The 19,312-nt window shown below is 36.7% G+C and overlaps 1 protein-coding gene across 1 annotated transcript in view; it reads right to left on the reverse strand.

The window, feature by feature from the left end:
* Window positions 1–19,312, reverse strand: part of LOC311431287 (dynein axonemal heavy chain 5-like) — a 142,916-nt gene that overhangs the window by 67,036 nt on the left and 56,568 nt on the right. Inside the window, exons 42-52 of the mRNA XM_084508638.1 lie at window positions 16,642–16,776; window positions 15,427–15,616; window positions 13,554–13,771; window positions 12,412–12,723; window positions 7,861–7,950; window positions 7,528–7,764; window positions 6,792–6,959; window positions 3,825–4,031; window positions 2,609–2,938; window positions 878–1,084; window positions 548–790 (exon numbers count right to left, since the gene is read on the reverse strand). Of these exons, the coding sequence (XP_084364764.1) occupies window positions 548–790; window positions 878–1,084; window positions 2,609–2,938; window positions 3,825–4,031; window positions 6,792–6,959; window positions 7,528–7,764; window positions 7,861–7,950; window positions 12,412–12,723; window positions 13,554–13,771; window positions 15,427–15,616; window positions 16,642–16,776 (2,337 nt within the window). The remainder of the gene's footprint in view (window positions 1–547; window positions 791–877; window positions 1,085–2,608; window positions 2,939–3,824; window positions 4,032–6,791; window positions 6,960–7,527; window positions 7,765–7,860; window positions 7,951–12,411; window positions 12,724–13,553; window positions 13,772–15,426; window positions 15,617–16,641; window positions 16,777–19,312) is intronic.

Raw genomic sequence — 19,312 nt, forward strand, 5'->3', positions numbered from 1 at the left:
TAAGCAGAGCTGAGTGCATGCCTCTTTAGTGGACTGAAGGAAAACTAGAAAGGAAGAGGATTAACACCATCCTCCAACTTTTTAGCTGAGCTATTTATAGTCTCTCCAAGTAGGTTGCCAAAAGTACAATACGAGTACACTACAGAAATTTCTTATTCAACTGTTGTATTTATCTTAGAGAACTAAGTCTAAAGATGAAAAAAAAGAAGCATGTACCAAGACACCTTTAAGGAGGTGACTTCTAGAGATGCCAGATGACATTCATAATGTGTACTGTAGAAACAAATGAGTTATGCTTTGGATTATGCAAGGCAAGAGAAAGAAAAGATGGAGAACTGCAAAGAGATGGAATAATTTGTGGAAGCGAAGGCAGGTGGGAGACAGAAGCATGACTTTATAGATCTTATTTGTAAACTTCACTGGAAACAGGGCTTGCAATTCTGGCTATCTCCAAATATAATCTGATGGAAAAACTATAAGATCCATACATCAGTAAAAGCTAAGGACCAGGTGGGTTTTGTATTTATATAATTAAAAGCACTAATACCTTGAAAAATACTAAATCCATCTTTGATCCTCTGATGGTCTCATTGTACTGTTGCATGAACATTTGCAGTCTTTCAGCCAAATAATCCAAAGATGGGATAGGCTCATAAATTTTAGGAGCCTTCAAATCTATATCATCAGGTTCATCTCCAGTAGCTTCAGGGGCATCACGCAAAAAATCCGCAAAGTATAATTCTGTGGATCCATTTTCAAATAGATTTTGGCCATGTTCTGCAGCAGCAATCTACAACAATACATTAAGGATTGCTTTAGTCATAAAACATTTCACCAACCTCTTTCTGTGGCAAATACTTTAATATTATTTGCCTACCTTTTTCATCATATCTTCAAACCAGTCTTTATCACTTTGGCTGGTGAACCTGTCTGCAATAACACGTCTGCATTCGTGCTGGAACAAGGCTACCAAAACACTGATGCTCTGGCAGACTTCAGAAGTAACTGTAAGTATTCCTTGCCAAATGCGGCTGAGGTCTCGTAAATTAAAGATGTAATGAAATTTAGCAGGAGTTGGTAACATCTAGAAAAGAATGTCATAATTTATATTCAAGTAAGTACTAAATATTTCCTATTTAGACTTAAGCTAATACTGCATATTTTCAACATCAATGTCACATTAAAGCAGAAACGCATGCTTGTCATTTAAAAAGCAAAGTTAAAAATGAAGAAATGACAGTAGCAATGATGATGTCTTTAATTTCACAATTAACATCCTTCTTGTAGTGAGGGTCCCAAGCTGAACACAATACTCAAGGTGCGACCTCACCAGTGTCATGCACAAGGGGACAATCACTTCCCTAGTCCTGCTGGCCACACTGTTTCTGATGCAGTCCAGGATGCCATTGGCACACTGCTGGCTTGTGTTCAGCCAGCAGTTGACCAGCACCCCCATATCCTTTTCTGTCAGGCAACTTTCCAAGCACTCTTCCCCCTCTCTGCATGGGGTTGTCATGACACATCTGCAGGACCTGGCATTTGGCCTTTTTGAATATCATGCAGCTGGACTCGCCCCATCCATCTGGCCCATCCAGATCCCTCTGCAGGGCTTTCCTGTCCCCAGGCAGATCAATGGTCCCTCCTGGCTTGGCATTGTCCACAAACTTACTGAGGGTGGATTCCTTCAGCCAGATCACTGATAAAATTGTCGCACAAAACTGTCCCCAGTACTGAGTCCTGGGGATTGCCACCAGTGACTGGCCACCAACTGCATTGAACTCCATTCACTGTGACTTTGAGCCTGGCCATCCAGCCAGTTCTTCAGCTAGCAAGCTGTACACCTGCCCAAGCCATGAGCAGCCAGTTTCTTCAGGAGAATACTGTGGGAAACTGTCAAATGTTAGTAAAATCCTGCTAAACAACATCACAGCCTTTTCCTCATATATGAAGCAGGTCATCTTGTAGAAGGAGACTGGGTTAGTCAGGCAGGATCTGCCTTTCATAAACCTATCCTGGTTGCTTCTGATCACTCAGTTGTCCCATATGTGCCATGTGATGACGTTCAAGATGATCTGCTCCATAACCTTCTGTGGCACCAAGGACAGGATGACAGGCCTGTAATTCCTTGGATTCTCCTTCCTGCCCTTCTTGTAGATTGGAGTCAAATTACCTAACCTCTGGTCAACTGGGACCTCACTGGATAGGCAGAAATGCTAGTAAATTATTGAAACTGGCTTGGCAATCTGTCAGGTCTTTAAATTTTCTCATAATCCCAAACATCTTTATAGAAGAATCCTACACAGCTTTTAATTTACGGTTCCTTATGCCCTTGACATTTTCTCAACCAGAAGACCTCTAAATGTTCTCATCAGCTATGTTTGTTATCTTATACTTACATGATACATTTCTTACATTAACTACGTGTTTAGTCAACTAACTAGGTACTTGTAGCAAAAAAATCAGAATGGAAGCATTAGACAGAAGTTATAGCAATAGGTCACGACTTCACAATATGAAGAATGAACACACAAAACAGTACAAAAGCCCAGATCTTGCTCTTTTGTCATGGTCTGATGTTTCAAAGACTTTGCAGCAGATGTAACATTACCTTTGCTTTTGTTGTTTGCCAGACTTTTCGAGCTGTAGATACTAATGCTGAAGCCAGTCTACATATTTCTTCAGGGAAACCTCGTTGTTCACAGAAATAGCCTTCAGCAACTGTTCGAAATATTTTATCAATAGATGAACTGGAAGGCAGTGTGCAGTTGTAGATTGTGAAATGGCGTTTCAGGCGCTGTGGGATGTCATTCCGACCTCCCCCAGGGTGAATCATAGCAGCTACAAACTGGATGTCAACCACATTTGTAAATTCACCTGGCTTCTCCAAATTGTAGAAACCCTTCTGTTCCATCAGCTGCCTTACAATCTCATTGGTGATCTAGTTTTCCCACCCCGAAAAAAGAAACAGAGCAGTTAAGTATTTCAGGATTCTCAACTTAATAATTAAATAAGTAAATAAATAAAAGAGGAAATATCAAGTATAACAAATCAATAGACAGAAGGAAAGACATTTTCTGTCTCTCTTAATCTCAGATATTCCGCTGAGCACTTCAGCAATTTATAAAGCCATGCAAAATGGTACCAAGAGTCTTGATGCAGTGGACTGGCTGCATCTAAGTTTTGGGTGCCAAATAGATGAGTGACAAAGAATGGTTAGTTTAGCACAAAGCACAGTCACACATCCACTTGTATAGAGGCAGCAACAGAGCAGGATTACAGAGCTACACTAGAATGAAGAATATGACTTTTCCTCAGCAGTAATTTTTTTAAACTTAAGTCAACCTTTCAGAGTACAGGTCTATAAAGTATTCATTTATGAATACCTCCAAGCAGCTCACTAGACTTGGATGTCAACTGTGGCATTAGATTTCACCTAATAATAACTGTACTTTAAAGCACAGAGTGGACAGAAGGAAAGAATTTCCATTGGCTTCCTGGATTTGCATGCTTCTTTTCCCAGACTGGTTCTGAGTGCAGAGAGTTTGTAAATTCTGTGGGCTCTGCATGTAACCAAAACAAAAGACTTAGAATTTACAATGCTTGCACCAAATGGCTTGATGCTGGCCCTAATCTTTTGGCACTCGCAGCTTATCACTCACAATAAACCTGGCTTGGGCAAAGTGCTTTTAGTAGACATCCTTGATCCAGTCAATGTTACAAAATTTTTTCCGAAACTTTGTCAATTTTGTAACCCACAGGTCAACACTTCCAACAGCAATAATGGTAAAACCACCAATTCCCAAATGTCAACATGTTCCTTTTACCTGATCACCCCATTCGTTAATCACAGGCATGTTGATGTCATCAATAAAGACAGTCATTTTCTTCCCTGCTGGAGGACCATAAGTGGTGCCCATTCTTTTGTCTACGTAACTTTCTATGCTTCTTTGGAACATATTTGGCAGAGTTGCGGAAGAAAAGTTCAGACGCTTGTTCAAGTGAACATCAGGATCATACTTGCTCATATAATCCTGTAAGATAAACCAATTTTAAGTAAAATGAACTGGTAACTCCAGATGAATTCAACGGACAGGAGACACAGACGTCCAGCTGCCCTGCAAAAATCAGACATCTACGAAATCTTAGTCTTGCTAGTAACTTTAAAATGCCAAACAGCAGTTTATTTAAAGTAAATATACTGTCTCCCACATGAAATTCAAACTCTCAGTTAATGTTTTGTATAAAGTTTCTAAATATTAAAATTCATAAGCTTTTAACAGACTTACTTTAACAAATAGACATATGACAACTCAGGATGCAAATAAACTTTCCATTAGTAAATGCTGTGTTTTTTTTTTTGTTTTGTTTTGTTTTGTTTTTTTTTTTCTAAACTCAATATATTAATGGTGATCTGTTACAGCAGTCTTCAAGGAACAAGTGAAAAAGAAATCCTTTTTCAAATTTACACTATTTCCGTACCTTACATCTAAAGCAATGCAAGGGAACAGTAGTGTAAAATGAAACCCAGCTACACCAAATTTACTGCTATTTATCTTTTCTTAATGAAGACAGGAGTCCTTGGGTTTTATGAATGCATACAATTCCCACTGCCATTGCTTATGCCCTAAAACAACAGAGTTCCATTTTTCATATTTAATGTGCTTTTATACTGGAACAAAAAAGAAAAAGAAAAAAAAGTAACCCTGGAGTGACACCAAGACATACATATATAGCAAAGCAAATGTTTTGTTTAGCAAGAATCCTGGGACATAAAATAGTATTAAAAATTCCAGATTTCCAACATTATTTCTTTTAAAGGTTCCATTCTTCCACTGTGATGACGAAATTTAATATAATTAAAGTTCTTATCTTTATAACAGAGCTGACTAGAAATGCTTAGTACATCAGAAAAATAAGTCCTTATCATTGTTGATTAAGCATCCAAGGTCAATGCACCACAACCATGAATACAAAACCACTTAAAACACACATTTGTGTTTTATTAATTACAGCATTTCAGAGTCTTTACATGGTAACGTTAATATACACAGAACATAAATGAGAAACATCTTTGAAAAAGAAGAGTTTATTTACTGAGATTATTTCAGTTAGTTTGCTATCAGATTCTAGATGCAATATTCAACTCTATCACACCAGCTTCAAGTTAAAATCAGGTGGTTATTTTGGCAATGCAAGAATTAAAAACACAGAGAGTGTCTTAAAAAATAAAAAAAGCTTTCCAGTGTAAGGTCTTTGTTTTAATATATACTGATGCCTTACTCAACCCTGCAGATTACTACCTGAAGTGATCGACAATAAAACCTTTTCAGTTTTTCATGAAAGCAGATGCCTGTATCTGGAAATTTCTTCTCCACAAGGTATAGCAAAGTACAATTCTACAGAAGGTGACAGCAAAAAGGGACAGTTGTAGAGGCAGTTAACTTGCAGTCTTAACCTTAAACGAGGTCAAATATCCACTGGCACTTTTTGACACTATGCTCCCCTGTGTAAGGAACATACCCTCCTCCATAGAATAGACATGGGGTAAGCAACTCCCAAGAATCAGCTCCAATTATTTTTAGGGACAGGAATGGCAGCTGAAGGCTCGAGGTTGCCAGTATCTGGCCAAAATCCAGTATGTAGAATATCGAGACCACCATCCAGACCCCGCCTCTTCACTCTGCTAAAATAGTTCTCCAGCTGGTGCCAGGAACAGAAGCTGACATTACACCGGCATGCATGTTGGCATCAACAGCTGAACTGAAAAAGTCATATTAATGGCTACTGGCATTGGTACAACTCACTTTATGTCAGGACTCAGAAAGCACATTCTTGGGGGGCACAAAATGGATCCAGATTTTAAGAAAGCCAAAGGTCACTTTAGGTCAGCGTTCTTCAAATATTTTCAATTTCCAGATCTCTACAGATCCTGCAGTAAGAGGTACAGATGCCTGCATGGTAAATTCAGCTGTCCTAACAGAAGATCAGCTTTATGTAGCTATCTTTCATTGATGAAAGAGTATACATATTCCCCTGAAAATCATAAAAACCACACTGAAAACCATTAAACTTAGACTTTTAAAATAAGGGATGTCAGGTTTGGTATGAAATTTGTGTTTGCTCATCTTTTTGTTTATCGGCTCCTCTGTAGCAAGTTATTAGTTTTCATATGTGTCACAAGATTAACTGGCACCATTTAGCAATATGGAAAATATGTTAATTTAGTAGTAATCTTGTTATTATTTTACTTCACAGAAAGAACAATGTCATTTTCGGTGAAGGAACTAAAAGAGCAGATAATAAACACTAATTTTACCCTCTGAAAAATTACCCAGAGTAAAGAAGGAAGTTCTTTATTTCTCTCCAGTTTGACCTGTGAAGAATGTCTATGCAAAAAGTGTGTACAAAAGATCCACTCACATGTGCCACCACTGAAAAAGCACAAGGAAATTAAAAAATCCTCCAAGAATCAACATTACCTTATCAAAATCTCCAGTTTGACTTCTCCAAAAGAAGAGAAAGCAGATGAAAGAGCATTTATCACATAATCTTGCAACCACGGTTAGCAAAGTTTAAAAGAACTCTCTAACCCTCTAGACTAAAGTATAGATACTTATGTTTTTTTGCTTGTAGGCCATGTACGTATTGCCTAAAGGACTCCGTGAGAATGCTATTATGTAACAGAAAGACAAATCAAACTCTCTTACTTCCATTCAACCATTTATGACGTCAATTATTTTTATTGCAGTGTTATCATACAAAGATATTATTTGGTTTTCCATTCCACCTACCTTAATCATAACTGTTTTTGCTGTTCCCTGTTCCCCAATCAGCAAAACAGCTTTTCCTTGCTTCATGATGGTGTGCATTAGAAAGTCTGTTCGTACACTGTCTACATTTGGAACTAGAATGGAAGTATATTCCAGTACTGAATCTTTAGGGTAAATATATTCAGGGACCTGCATAAGAAAGATATGGAAAAGTCTGAGGTTTTCTACATGACCTCACAGGCACTTTGCATCAAACACAAAAACAAATGCACTGTACATCAGCAAAACATTTCTTCCTGAAAGCCAAGCATCCATATATAACCACACAGTACCTTGCTAAGCTTTTCTAAAAAGGTATTAGACTAACGGGATATTTTCACTTCACTATTCTCCAGCACATGAAGATACATGAAGATAGCCTTTCCTTGCTGGGAGATCTTAAACACTAGGGTGACAGACAGCAGACAAAGCTAAGGTAACTCTTTTGTTTCACTTCCAAAGCTATTTCAAATGTATGTTCCCATTCTCTGAAAACAGGTATTTATAGAGAAAAGAAAGAAAAAGAAAAAGAAAAAAAAAAAAAAAAAAAAACAACAAACAAAGAACTTTCACAAAGGAAACTCTTTGAACATTTGGTAGGGCTGATCTTCTTAACTGAATTATGGAGGGCTTTAAACGATAAAATAATATGCCTCTTACCAAATACGTCTATCTTTTATACTCATTGAGAAAGCTTAGCATGTCCCAACATACTAACCTTCTTTGACCAGTGCTCCCACTGGCCACATGAATTAATTACAAATTCAAACATGGTTTCTTCTCCACTCACAGCTGGAAGTTCCTTCACTGCAGAGTGCTTCCGTAGGAACAGCTCCATTTTCAGCCTGTCATCCAGTTCCAAAAGTGCTCCAACAGACCACATTACAGCAAAAATGAACAAGCGAGCAATATGTTCCTCATTGAGCTGTTTCTCATCTCGGTCTGACAATAAACCCTGCAAACAGATGCAACATGTGACTACTGCCTTGCTAGAACAACATCCTATCACAAATAACAGAATAAAAGATAGAAAAAGTGATGTCAAATCTACCTGTAGAAGGTCAATAGCTTGTTTGATGTACATGCATTCTAAAACTGGCATTTTTGGTGTCACAGAGGAGAAAACAAAATTGATCATATCCTGAAAAGGAAAGGCATCACTTAAGGAATCTGTTTCCTTGTTTCAGTGGTATGATTTATTCTTAGACATAAACAATTTCTTAATTTCAACTATGTTCTCAGCTCTCTTAACAATAAAATTTTACCCCATTTCTGGAATTACAGCTACTCAGACAGACCACAGAATTTTGCTAACAATAATATATATTTTTTAAAAAGTTGATTTACCACAGTCAGCAGAATTATTTGTATAAGCTACATACAGCAATTTTATAAAGAGCAATTTGAAGGCTGCTTTTCAGCTACATCAAGGATCTGCCATTTGTGCTCTCCACTGGAGATTTTAATCTACCATTGCCATTTTTGTAGTGGGAAGATAAAAGCACTCAAACTGCTGTAATGATGCGTATATAATGCATGACCTCACCACTATAAATTTCTATCTGATCTGTTCTGACTGAACCATAATGTACCTATCCTTCTTGAAACTAGCACTCTCAGTTTTATGTAGAGCCATGACAGGATCCAAAGGGAATTTTATAACTGATGTAAGCGTAACCCAGACTTTTCTCAGATTATTCCATAGAGGTTGCTACCATGTCTGCCTTTGTCAAGTATTCTGAAACATCTTTAGCAAAGTTGCAATTTGATGTAAAGTTCACTCTGAGATTTGCCGCACAGAACTATTCTGAAATACCAGTTACTATCTACATGCAAACAGTGTGGAAGATTCAGTTCTAAAGACCTTTAAAACTTGGACCTAAATCTCTCTGAGATTCAGCTTCTTCATCTGTAAAATAGGCTAGATATCTCAGAGGGTACTACAGATTGTTTAATAATTGGTTTGAGATGCTCAGAATAAAGATATTTCATAAGTCAAAGTATTCTGTTCTTTCAAGAGCTCAGTTTTCACCAGAAACAGTTTTACGCTACTTACAATTCCAATGAGGTTTGTGTAACTCTTGTTCTTTGAGCTTATGCATTAAAAAAAAAGCCTCAGGTCCATATATGCTAATACTTCATTACCAATATTTTGAAAACAATACATGACAGACAGAAGGATGCAAGTTCTAAGGAGCAATTAGCATGAATTAGCTGCTTATTGGGGTATTTTGTTTGGATGAGGTACTAGAAAAATTAGTTGAGCCATGGCCAATAAGCAAAAACTGTGATGAATCTGGATCAGGAACTGCAAAATGAAATATCTGAAAATGGTATCCCACCAATACTCCCACCATTACTGTGGAACTCGCTGGTCTGTAGAATGCTCTTTAGAGCAAGAAGTAGGAAACGTACTCTAAAGGGTTAGACAAGCACAAGCACAATTAAATTATGCCAAGTTATTAATATTTGTAACAGTCATTTAAGCATCAGCGTTTAAATATTAAAGCCAGGCAACTCTTTGGATTATATTTTCAACTCTATGCTCCAGAGGTAATGGCAGCCTTCACCCAAATGAAATTAGAGTGAGATCTGATATGGGAAAATATGTCACATCTGTCTACTCTGCTGTTTTTAGGACATCTCTGAAGTGTCCAGAATATGTCACTAAAGGATCCAGAACATCAGATTGAAAAAAAAAAAAAAAAAGTGTGATCTAATTAAAAAATTACATTTTGGGGGGTTTTGTTTTTTGTTTGTTTGTTTCCATTTGAAAAGTACACAGGTGTGTTGACACTCATGTTCCTAACATAACATACGACACTTATTTGAGCTTCATACTTTGCAGGCAAACTAAATAACACCACTCAGGTAATTATTTTAATTCAATTCTTTGAAAATGTCTTGGATAATTATTCCCATCAACTAAGCAGTTTTATTGATTACAGGTAGCAGCACCAATCACAGATTAAAATTAAAAAAATAATAATAATAATAAAATAAATTAAAAAAAAGGCAGTATAGCTTTTAAACATAAGAGAGTAGAGACTTTGGAAGGGGATGGAAGTTTACTTAAAATCACCCTATGATTTTAATTATTTTAATCAATGATTGAAATCATTCCCAAGCATGAAATGTTACTGAGAAGAAAGAACTGAGAAAGGGAGGGTAAAAGTCCAACCCTGCAGTAACAATTTAAAAAAAAATCCCATGAAAACAGAAAGAACTCAAAGATAAACCTGACTTAAAGTAAGGTTTGGGTTTTTCTTCTGTTTTGTTATATGTGTTGTGTGTGAGTTGTTGTTTTTTTTTTTTAGTTTATCCCTGTCTTTTGGACTGTCTCCTGTCTTTTATATAAAAACTGATGACTTGTAAGAGTATTTGCACTGTACTTGAAAAGAATAAATAAATTATTTCCACTGATTCACAAGTATTGTTCTCTGCCACTTTCTTCTATATTATTGCTACTTGCTGTGCCTTCATTAATGATGATTTTGACTATATATATGCTTTCAGTGATAAATGCTATTTTTATTACCATAAATAATCAATGTTTCTTTTAAGCAAATTGGAATTACTGTAGCAAGTGTCTTCTGTTTTAGTTCAATTTTGATTGCCTTCAGAAGACCCCTTTAGGCATACTTAAAGTCTAATTTTCCTTAGTTACTCTATTTCCATCTATAACCTAATCTTCATTTTCTTCTAAAATATCAGATATTTGGAAGCTGCTTATATCTGTGCTTTTCTTAATACCAGCATTAAATTCACCAAGTCCTGTATTTGGGCTTTGACTACCATTGCTGATGCATCTTATTTCACAATTTTTGTTTTAGAATTTACTTATCCTTTTTTTATTTTATGTGGGAAGAAATAATAACTGTAAAAAGAGCCATCTCAATACAAAAGTGGCATTACCCTCTTCTGTAAAATCAGTTATCACTTCTGTTATTTGAGCAGCAAAGATAGCTCATTAGAAGTGAAAGAAAGCTGACAGCATGACAGCTTTCATTTACATTTCGATAGTTCCAAATGCAGCCTTCAGCACAGAACTAACTTCATATTTCACTGTATTTTCAACTCTCAATCTAATAAAATACATATTTTCCTGGACTTTATTGCTATTGCTTCAGGCTTGGGTATTTTAAAAGTTGTTATTATGTTTTCAGAGCAAGTTGTAACCAAAAAAAAAAAAAACAAAACATGAATAGAATTGTGGCAAAGAAGCAGTAAATTGACCCACATACACATTACTTTGGAAGCGTATTTTAAAATTCATTATCAGAATTGATTCTCTTGCTGCTGCAGTAAATACTATGTCATATCATTATGTTATTGAGGTAGAACAAAATAAATAGCTTGTTAAACATTGGTTTTAAAGTAAATGGGCGCTAAAATGAAACATATCTGTAAGAAGACATTTGTCAACATTCTAGGCATTCCAAAGTTATATTAATCATGGCTTTTTTCATATTGTATAATAATAAACTTTCTGAAAATGTCGCTCAAAGTTCATTACAAACTGCATTTATAAAATCCAACAAAGACAAAAAAATATTACAGGAGAAGTCCAAGATATATCCAACACAAATTACACAGGAATATCAGAGAAGACAGTGAATGGGAACGGAACGTATAGAAACAAGCTGTATTTGTTCCAGAGATGTTAAGTAAGGAAATCAAAAGAGGATTACAAAGCTGAAAGAGTAAAAAGTAGTAATTATTTCCATAAAAATTTCCAAAGAAAAAATAAGAACATCAACATAATTGGAAAAAATATATTTGCTACTGAAATTTATGCTTTTTGAGTACCAGTGTCCATAATATTCATGAATACTTTTTGAAGATTCATTATGCTAAGGCCAAATGGAGGGAAAGAATGTTCTGAATTCTCCACGTGGTTCTACTAATTCAACATGAATCAGTAAGAAAATGTATCAGAGAGATGCCATCTCAAAAATCTTCTTTGGAAGAGATGCAAGTGCTACTGTAGTAGTCCTTCTGATTTTATGTTAAACTTCTAATTTTATATTGATCACTTGTATTGAACTTCAAAATACCATGCAGCATGGAACTGGCCTCAATTTATTTGAATTACAGAATATTTTAAAAAATAAATAATGAACCAAATGCATTCCTGTTACAACTGAAATTAGGAAAGATTCCACCAGAGTGAATGTAGCTTAATTTCCTTCTGAATTTACTTTATTACATTTAAAACAAACAAGGAAGTTTATTCACTCCCTTTATGTATCCTAACAAGAATTAAAATTGCAGTAACAATTACATCCATAGAGAATATTTCTGTTTTGACAACCTGCACTATAAAATAATCATGGATACAACAATTCACCACCAACTATCCTATGCAGACCAAACTAAGCATTCAAGTTATTCATCTGATACAGTTTCACTCACTCATCAATGTTAGAGATCCTTTCCTCTCTCTCTTTCCTTTTTGTTTTTTAAATCCCTCATTCCTATTTTATTATGCAAGCAAACACAAGTAAATAATTGAAACAACATTTAGGGAGAAACAACACTTCATTAAATAGACAGTAAGGAATGCTTTTTTTTTTTTTTCTAAAATGACTAAATTAAGTACCTGAAATACAGTATTAAAGCAATTCCAAAGAACATCAGAGTATGTAGCAGGCAAAGTTTGCAGCCAAGCTGTTAAAATAGGCTTCCAATCTAACACTGAAGAACTCATGAAGACCATCCCATTGCGAGAAACTGTTGCAGGAGAAGCATTGTCAATGTTGTGAGGTTCAAAAATAATTTTGCAACTGGGGGACATTGGAATACGATCTCCATTGGCCAAAGTCAGGGTCTTATTATCGTCCAGAACGGAGTTCAGATTTTCAATCCATATTGCATCAACAGGCCCATCTAAAACAATCCAAATATGCTCACCCTAAAAAAAAAAAAAAAAAGCAAAAAAAAAAAAAAAAGCAAATTTTTGTATATTGACAAAAAAAACAAACAATTTAATCTCCGATTAAATCTCAGAATCTTGGATGTAAATACTGAATCATAATTTGGTGCTGATTGGCATGGCAGGAGCTGCAGTTCTTTGTAATTTCCTCAGTGATTTTAACCTTTCCCAGTATCTCAGGAAACCCATCACCCATCAAAGTGGATGAAAACATTTCCTTTTAAAGAAAGTCACAGACTTTAAAGGAAGTACACAGTCCTTGTGGGATGTTACCCAAGTACCTCACAAAAGGTTTCCTATTTTCTAAATGAGAACTGAATGAACATGAAACTTCAGAAGATTTGAGTGCAGCTATTACTCTGAAAAATCACCTGAAGGTTTGATAAGCAAATTGGGAAATATCTATATTGATTTCTTACCAGAGCCTCTTCCATTCTCATATTAGTGAAATAGAGTGGCAATGACATAAAACCAGACAGAATATTACCTTTTCTGTCCTCTTGTCAAAACATGAAGAGGCCTTGTTTTTGCATTTGAACAGTAGGGCTACCTGCTTACAGAAGGAAGCAGAAGTCTTTTCCAATTTATTTCTGGAACCCCTAGTGTTTGGGAAGCCTTGTGCTCTCAGGCATATACACATCATTTTGGCTTTTGGGTACAGACAGCTATTCAGACCGAGTGCAAAACTAACACTGCATTTTCCCATTTGATTTTATAACTATACTCTTTCACATAAACGACAGATAATGAGACCTTATAGAAAGAGTATTAAATGCCCTTATTAACTATCATGATAGAATATCCATTACCTTCTTTGCTTTTAAAGTTTTTCTCCATAATGTAGAGAAAATGCCATCTGTCCAGTCATTTGTAGCAACATCAAGGGTACCAAACATCTGGGAAGCTGTGATTGCCTTTGGGTTCATTCTCATCTCTTTATGAGGTGCACCACAATCTGTCATTGCTTTCATCAAAATATTAATGCATTTTGTCTTTCCTGCACCAGTTGGACCTAGAGTCATCATACCTTAAAACAATAAAAACATGGTTTAAAATGAAATCTCATGCTACCCCTTAATGACCCTTTGCATCAGTGATCCCCTTTTTTTTTAATCAAAAGGCAATACAAAAAAGATGTTTCTCACTCCACTTACTCTGTGTTGGCTGAAATTGAATTTAAATATTATTAAAATGCCTCTAAAAATGCCTGTCCTATCATGGCAGGCAAGCCTATATGGGTCCGTATCCTCCCTCAGGCAGTTCTGTTCCTTTTTCTAATTGGAAAACACAACTGACTTTTGATGTTCACATACAGTGACATTGACACAACTGGTGGTAAACAAAAACAGTAATTTCTAAATGTGTTTAATGAGAAAGAGTAGTTCCCTATGATACACAAAACTAAGCATATCTTTCTGAAGCAAATAAAACAAAAATACGCACCTGCATCCATCTGTGCTGACATTTTAATACAATTTTTTACATAAAAAAGTCAGCAGTAACTACACTTCTAATTTCATCAGTGTTTACACATATTGCCTGAGGAAAATAAGTCACATCTTTAACAACAAATTGAGCCTACAGTTGATACTCTTTAGTTGTATTTTCTAAATAAACTATTCAAGAGGCCCAGTGTCTGTACAAAAGTAGATGGAACTTTCAAAGTCACGGTTGGGAGTTAGATAACTCCTGCTAACCCTAGTGGCAACTGGACAACACAATCCTTATTTGGGTCTGGAAATGAGTTCAGCAGAATGATGGAAGAAATAATCAAAACCCAATTTATAAACCTAATCTGATACAATGCAGACTGCCTGGTGTTTTCTCTAAAGTGAGCTGAATGTTAATTTAGTTAAATTTCCTTTATATTTTCTCCTTCACAGACTAAAAAATCCTAGGTTGTTAGAGTCTTGGGAAGAGGAGGAGAGCATTTCAAAGAGAGGGCTTTTTTTTTTTTTTTTTAATTCAACTATGAATTGTAAACGTGCTTGTACTACTGTTTTTGGTATCCTTACTAGGACAGAATAAACCTTACTCATCAGCCTTTTGTGGACAACAAAAATGTATTCTAATGGAAGCATATAATGCTTGAGATTAGAAGGGATCTGTGGAGGCCATCTTGTCCAACCCCCCTGCTCAAGAAGGTTGGAGCATTTCTCCTTGGTTGAAATGGCCAGATCTGAACACAAACAACACTTTGAACTATACTGCATGCTTGATATGATCTATTAAATTAAAGATTTGGGAGATTATTTTTGTAATCTTCTCAGCATCACAATTTCAGAATAACATTAGCCATAAGCTTCATGATTGAACTCTGAGGGCAACAGTAGTTTTCAGAATACCGAACAAATTCGAATGTCTCTGAATTGGGACATATACTCTACATTTTAACTTACTCTATAGAAATTTCAACCATTCTGAAGGCCACACTCATATTACCCATAAAAATGTAATACAACAAAGCTAAAATTTCACTATGTGTGCGTTGCGCAGAGAAAAAGAGTCCTAACAGTTTCCCATCAAGATATCTACATAAGCTTTAAAAATGACATCTGCTCAATTTCAAAAGACATTTTTTTGTGAAAATGATCTGCACTCTGTAGCGGATAATATATTAAAAAAAAAAAACAAAACTTTATTGCTTTTATGCAGTCTCAAAACCTCATCTTGCATGCTAACCATGTCGGACTCGTTGAGTTTCATACAGCTGAATGAGTTTAAGAATCCACGGTGGATGATGAATAAGCCCTGCTTTCTCTGTCTGTTTCTGAATGGCTGACTGTAGTTCAGGATACCCAGCTTTATCCAGAGTAATTCCAGGGAATAGGTCATTAATGAGACTCATAAATAAAGGTTCATCTTCATCCACCTGTCAGGGATAAAGTAGAGAGGAAATACATTATTTATTCATTGAAATTATTAATACAGCTGTAAACAATCTTTAAGAATATGCCATTTAAAGGATGGCAGTATAAAACTGTATCTTTTCCAAAGCAAATATTATGAGTCAGTTTTATTAAGTGAATTTCATACTTTGCAATCACAAGTAGCAATTTCTAAATTAAATACTTAAAGCTTGTAAAAATGTTAACTTTATAATAGAGTTTTTATCAATATAAACTCACACATTTTTCCATTTGTTACACAAGTCAGCAAGATTTATTCAAATTGTACTCTCCCTTGGATTTTTTTATGATCTTTTTCCTTCTGTAAATCACTGAAGCATGCCTATAGGTTTGAATGCATGTACCAATGTGCTGAATAGATTAACATCAGAAGCAGCGTAATTGGTTCCATCACAAAACTGGCTGCTAGTGTACATACATGGATTCTAGATATGCTATAACCTTTCAATTACAGCAATAGAAAGACAGACAAATACTTTAAATAGTAATAGCAAAAAAGATTACTCTATACAAGTAGGTGTTAGCTGCTACCAGTTACCTCACTCATTGCAATTCTTATGATGTTCTAAAAGGCAACAGACTCCCAAGAAACGTATAAAATGAAATTCTGGATTAAGAAGGATATTCAATGACACTATTAAAAGCTAACACAATGTATTCTTCCTTTCTCTCCTTAGATGGGGCGGAAAGAAGAAAAAGTAAAACGTAACTAGAGGACCAGGTTATGTCCTCTAGGATCTAATGGTGTTTCTCACTTTTTTTTTTTTTTTTTCTCACTTAATGCTTCTGAGGTATTTTAATTTCTTTCAGAAATAAATAGAGCTTACACCATAACCATATTCTGATAAAAATTTAAAACTGCAGTAAAAAAAATGCAAAGGGATGTATCCAAGTGCTGAAGAAAAAGAGCTTTTCAAAGTGCATAATAAATACACTTTACAAATGCAAATAAAGTACTCTTTTGGGAAAGTTACCACTGTTACAATACCAATTTGGAGAGGTTCATGTCCCGCAGAACTCTCATCACAACGGTTTTCTCTGGTTCTTTGGGATTAGATCTTTTCACTGCTCCGAGTGTTCTTAAAACTGACAGGATATTTCTTAGTCCAAAGTCATAGTGAACCTCAAAATAATAAATAAGCACAATTGGTACCACAACAATTAAAGACTTTAAAATCAAGAAAGGGCTGATGACTATGATAACTAAAGAAATGACTAGGCTATTGAACTTTTAAGTATACATGTAAGGAATTTCACAGCTCTTTATCATTTCAACTGGAGCTCCAGTTCTGTTGCTATCATATCCTGAAAATATTTCCTAGTGTTGCAACTCCATGACTGCCATGTCATCCTTTTGGTGGTAGACTATCACTTTTACAAGTCATCTGTAACAAAGCTGCTGCTTCTATCGTTTTCATAAATTCATAATATGCCAGATGCACAAACAACAAATCATACACCTTCAGACTACCCTCTGTTACCTGATCACTGTTACTATCTTCATATATGGTACAAGGATTGATAACTAAAAGGGTCTATCTCTCACTGATGTAAAAGAACATACTGCAATTATACAAGTACAATATTTTATACGTAAGCCTACCTTATCCTGTACATAATAGCATTCTTTTCTGTGGATGGTTTCATAACAATTAAGGTATCTTCTTCTCAAATAAAGTATCTTCTGATCTACATGCAATCATTTGTAATGGTAGATTCACAACTCCTATCACTGATAGACTGGAACAATACATTGAGCACTGCTTACAATTTCCAGCACTAAGTAGCTTATTGATTAGGTTTCCAGGTGATACTGAGGTGGTAAACTAGACCATGACTACAGTTCAACATGACCAAGAGAAATTCAATAAATTATCTGGGCTGGGCAGCCAAACTCCACCTCAGCCGCTCTCTCATTCTGCCTCCTCAAAGGGAAAGGCGGATAAAATATAATGAAGAAGGCTTAGGGGTTGAGATAAGGACATGAGATCACTCATGTACTACTGTCACGTGCAAAAAAAAAACCAAAAAACTCAGCACAGGGAGATTAATGTAGTTTATTGCCTATCACTAACAGACTAGAGCAATGAGAACTGAAAGCAAACTAAAAGCACCTTCCCCCTCATCCACCCTTCTCTAAGTCCTCCACCCAAACAGCTCAAGGGAACAGGGAATGGGGGCTGTGGCCAGTCCCTGACACTTCATCTCTGCTGCTCCTTCATGGTCACTCCTTGCCCCTGCTCCACGTGAGGTCTCTCCCACGGGATCCCATCCTTCCCCAACTGATCCTTGGGGGGCTGCCCACAGGCAGCAGCTCCTCAAGCACTGCTCCCACACGGCTCCGTCCCACGGGGTCCATCCCCCAGGAGCAAACTGCTCCAGCACAGGTCCCCCGTGGGTGGGCAGCAGCTCCCCCCAGAGCCCCTGCTCCTGCGGGGGCTCTCCATGGGCCGCAGCCTCCTCCAGGCCACATCCACCTGCTCCACCGGGGGCTCCTCCACCCATGGGGGGGCTGCAGCGTGGAGATCTGCTCCATGTGGGACCCATGGGCTGCAGGGGGACAGCCTGCTCCACCAGGGGCCTCTCCCTGCACAGCCCGCAGGGGAACTGCTGCTGCCTGCCTGGAGCACCTCCAGCCTTCCTGCTGCACCCACCTGGGGGGCTGCAGGGCTGCTTCTCACTCCTCTCTCCCAGCTGCTGTTGCACAGCAGTTTTTTCCCTTCCTTCAATCTGCTCTCCCAGAGGCCCAACCAGCCTCACTCATCTGTGGCCAGCAGCAGCTCCCTTTTGGAGCCAGCTGGAGCTGGCTCTGATCTGACATGGGCCAGCTGCTGGACTCTACTCACAGAGGCCACCCCTGCAGCTCCTCTGCCACTAAAAGCTTGCCATGTAAACCCAATGCATTAGGATGAATTTAAATAAAGAGAAAAATACTACACAGATGAAAAATACCCAACTGCAAAAATATAAAAGAGGAGCAACTCTTCCTTATTGAGAGGAAAAATGAGTCAGATGCAGAAAGCTTTTGACAAAAGTATCTGTCACTGGACTAAAACCCCAAACTCACCAATAACATAAATCTACAACTATAGAAGACAATAAAAATGCAAGTGACTTTTTTAGGACAGTTGAAAAGGCCTTTATATTGTGGTTGGCACTTTAATACTGTGCCAAAGCTTGGATTCCACACTGGAAGATGAACCCTACTGAAGAGAATATAGAAAACAAAGATATCAGCTAACTAGAAAACATACTATAAAAGAAAGAAGTAAAACAAAGTTGGTTTTAGAAGTAGAAAGGGTAAATATGGAGGATAAGTTACAATAAGTCTTTGACATGCAAAAAAATCCTGCAAAGAGGAAGGCATAAGCAATAGAAAAGAAAAGAAGCAATTTATTTAGTTACAGCATGGGAAATTCTTCAAGTCAACTTTAGGGAAAACATTATGACCATAAAGAAAATCAAACTTTGGAACAGGCTGCCTAGGAAAGCTCAGGCATCTGTCAATGCAAAATGTTAAGGAGAGTCATAAACATTTACAGCAAATTATTTAGCTAAGAATTGATTTTTCCTCCAGGCAGGTATATGGATGGCTCTGTCCAGCCTCATTTTCTATGATTCCAGCAGGTGCCAAGTTGTTACCAGTTTACAAACTTAGA

Source organism: Aythya ferina, assembly GCF_964211825.1.
Source record: "Aythya ferina genome assembly, chromosome: 2".
NCBI lineage: Eukaryota > Metazoa > Chordata > Aves > Anseriformes > Anatidae > Aythya > Aythya ferina.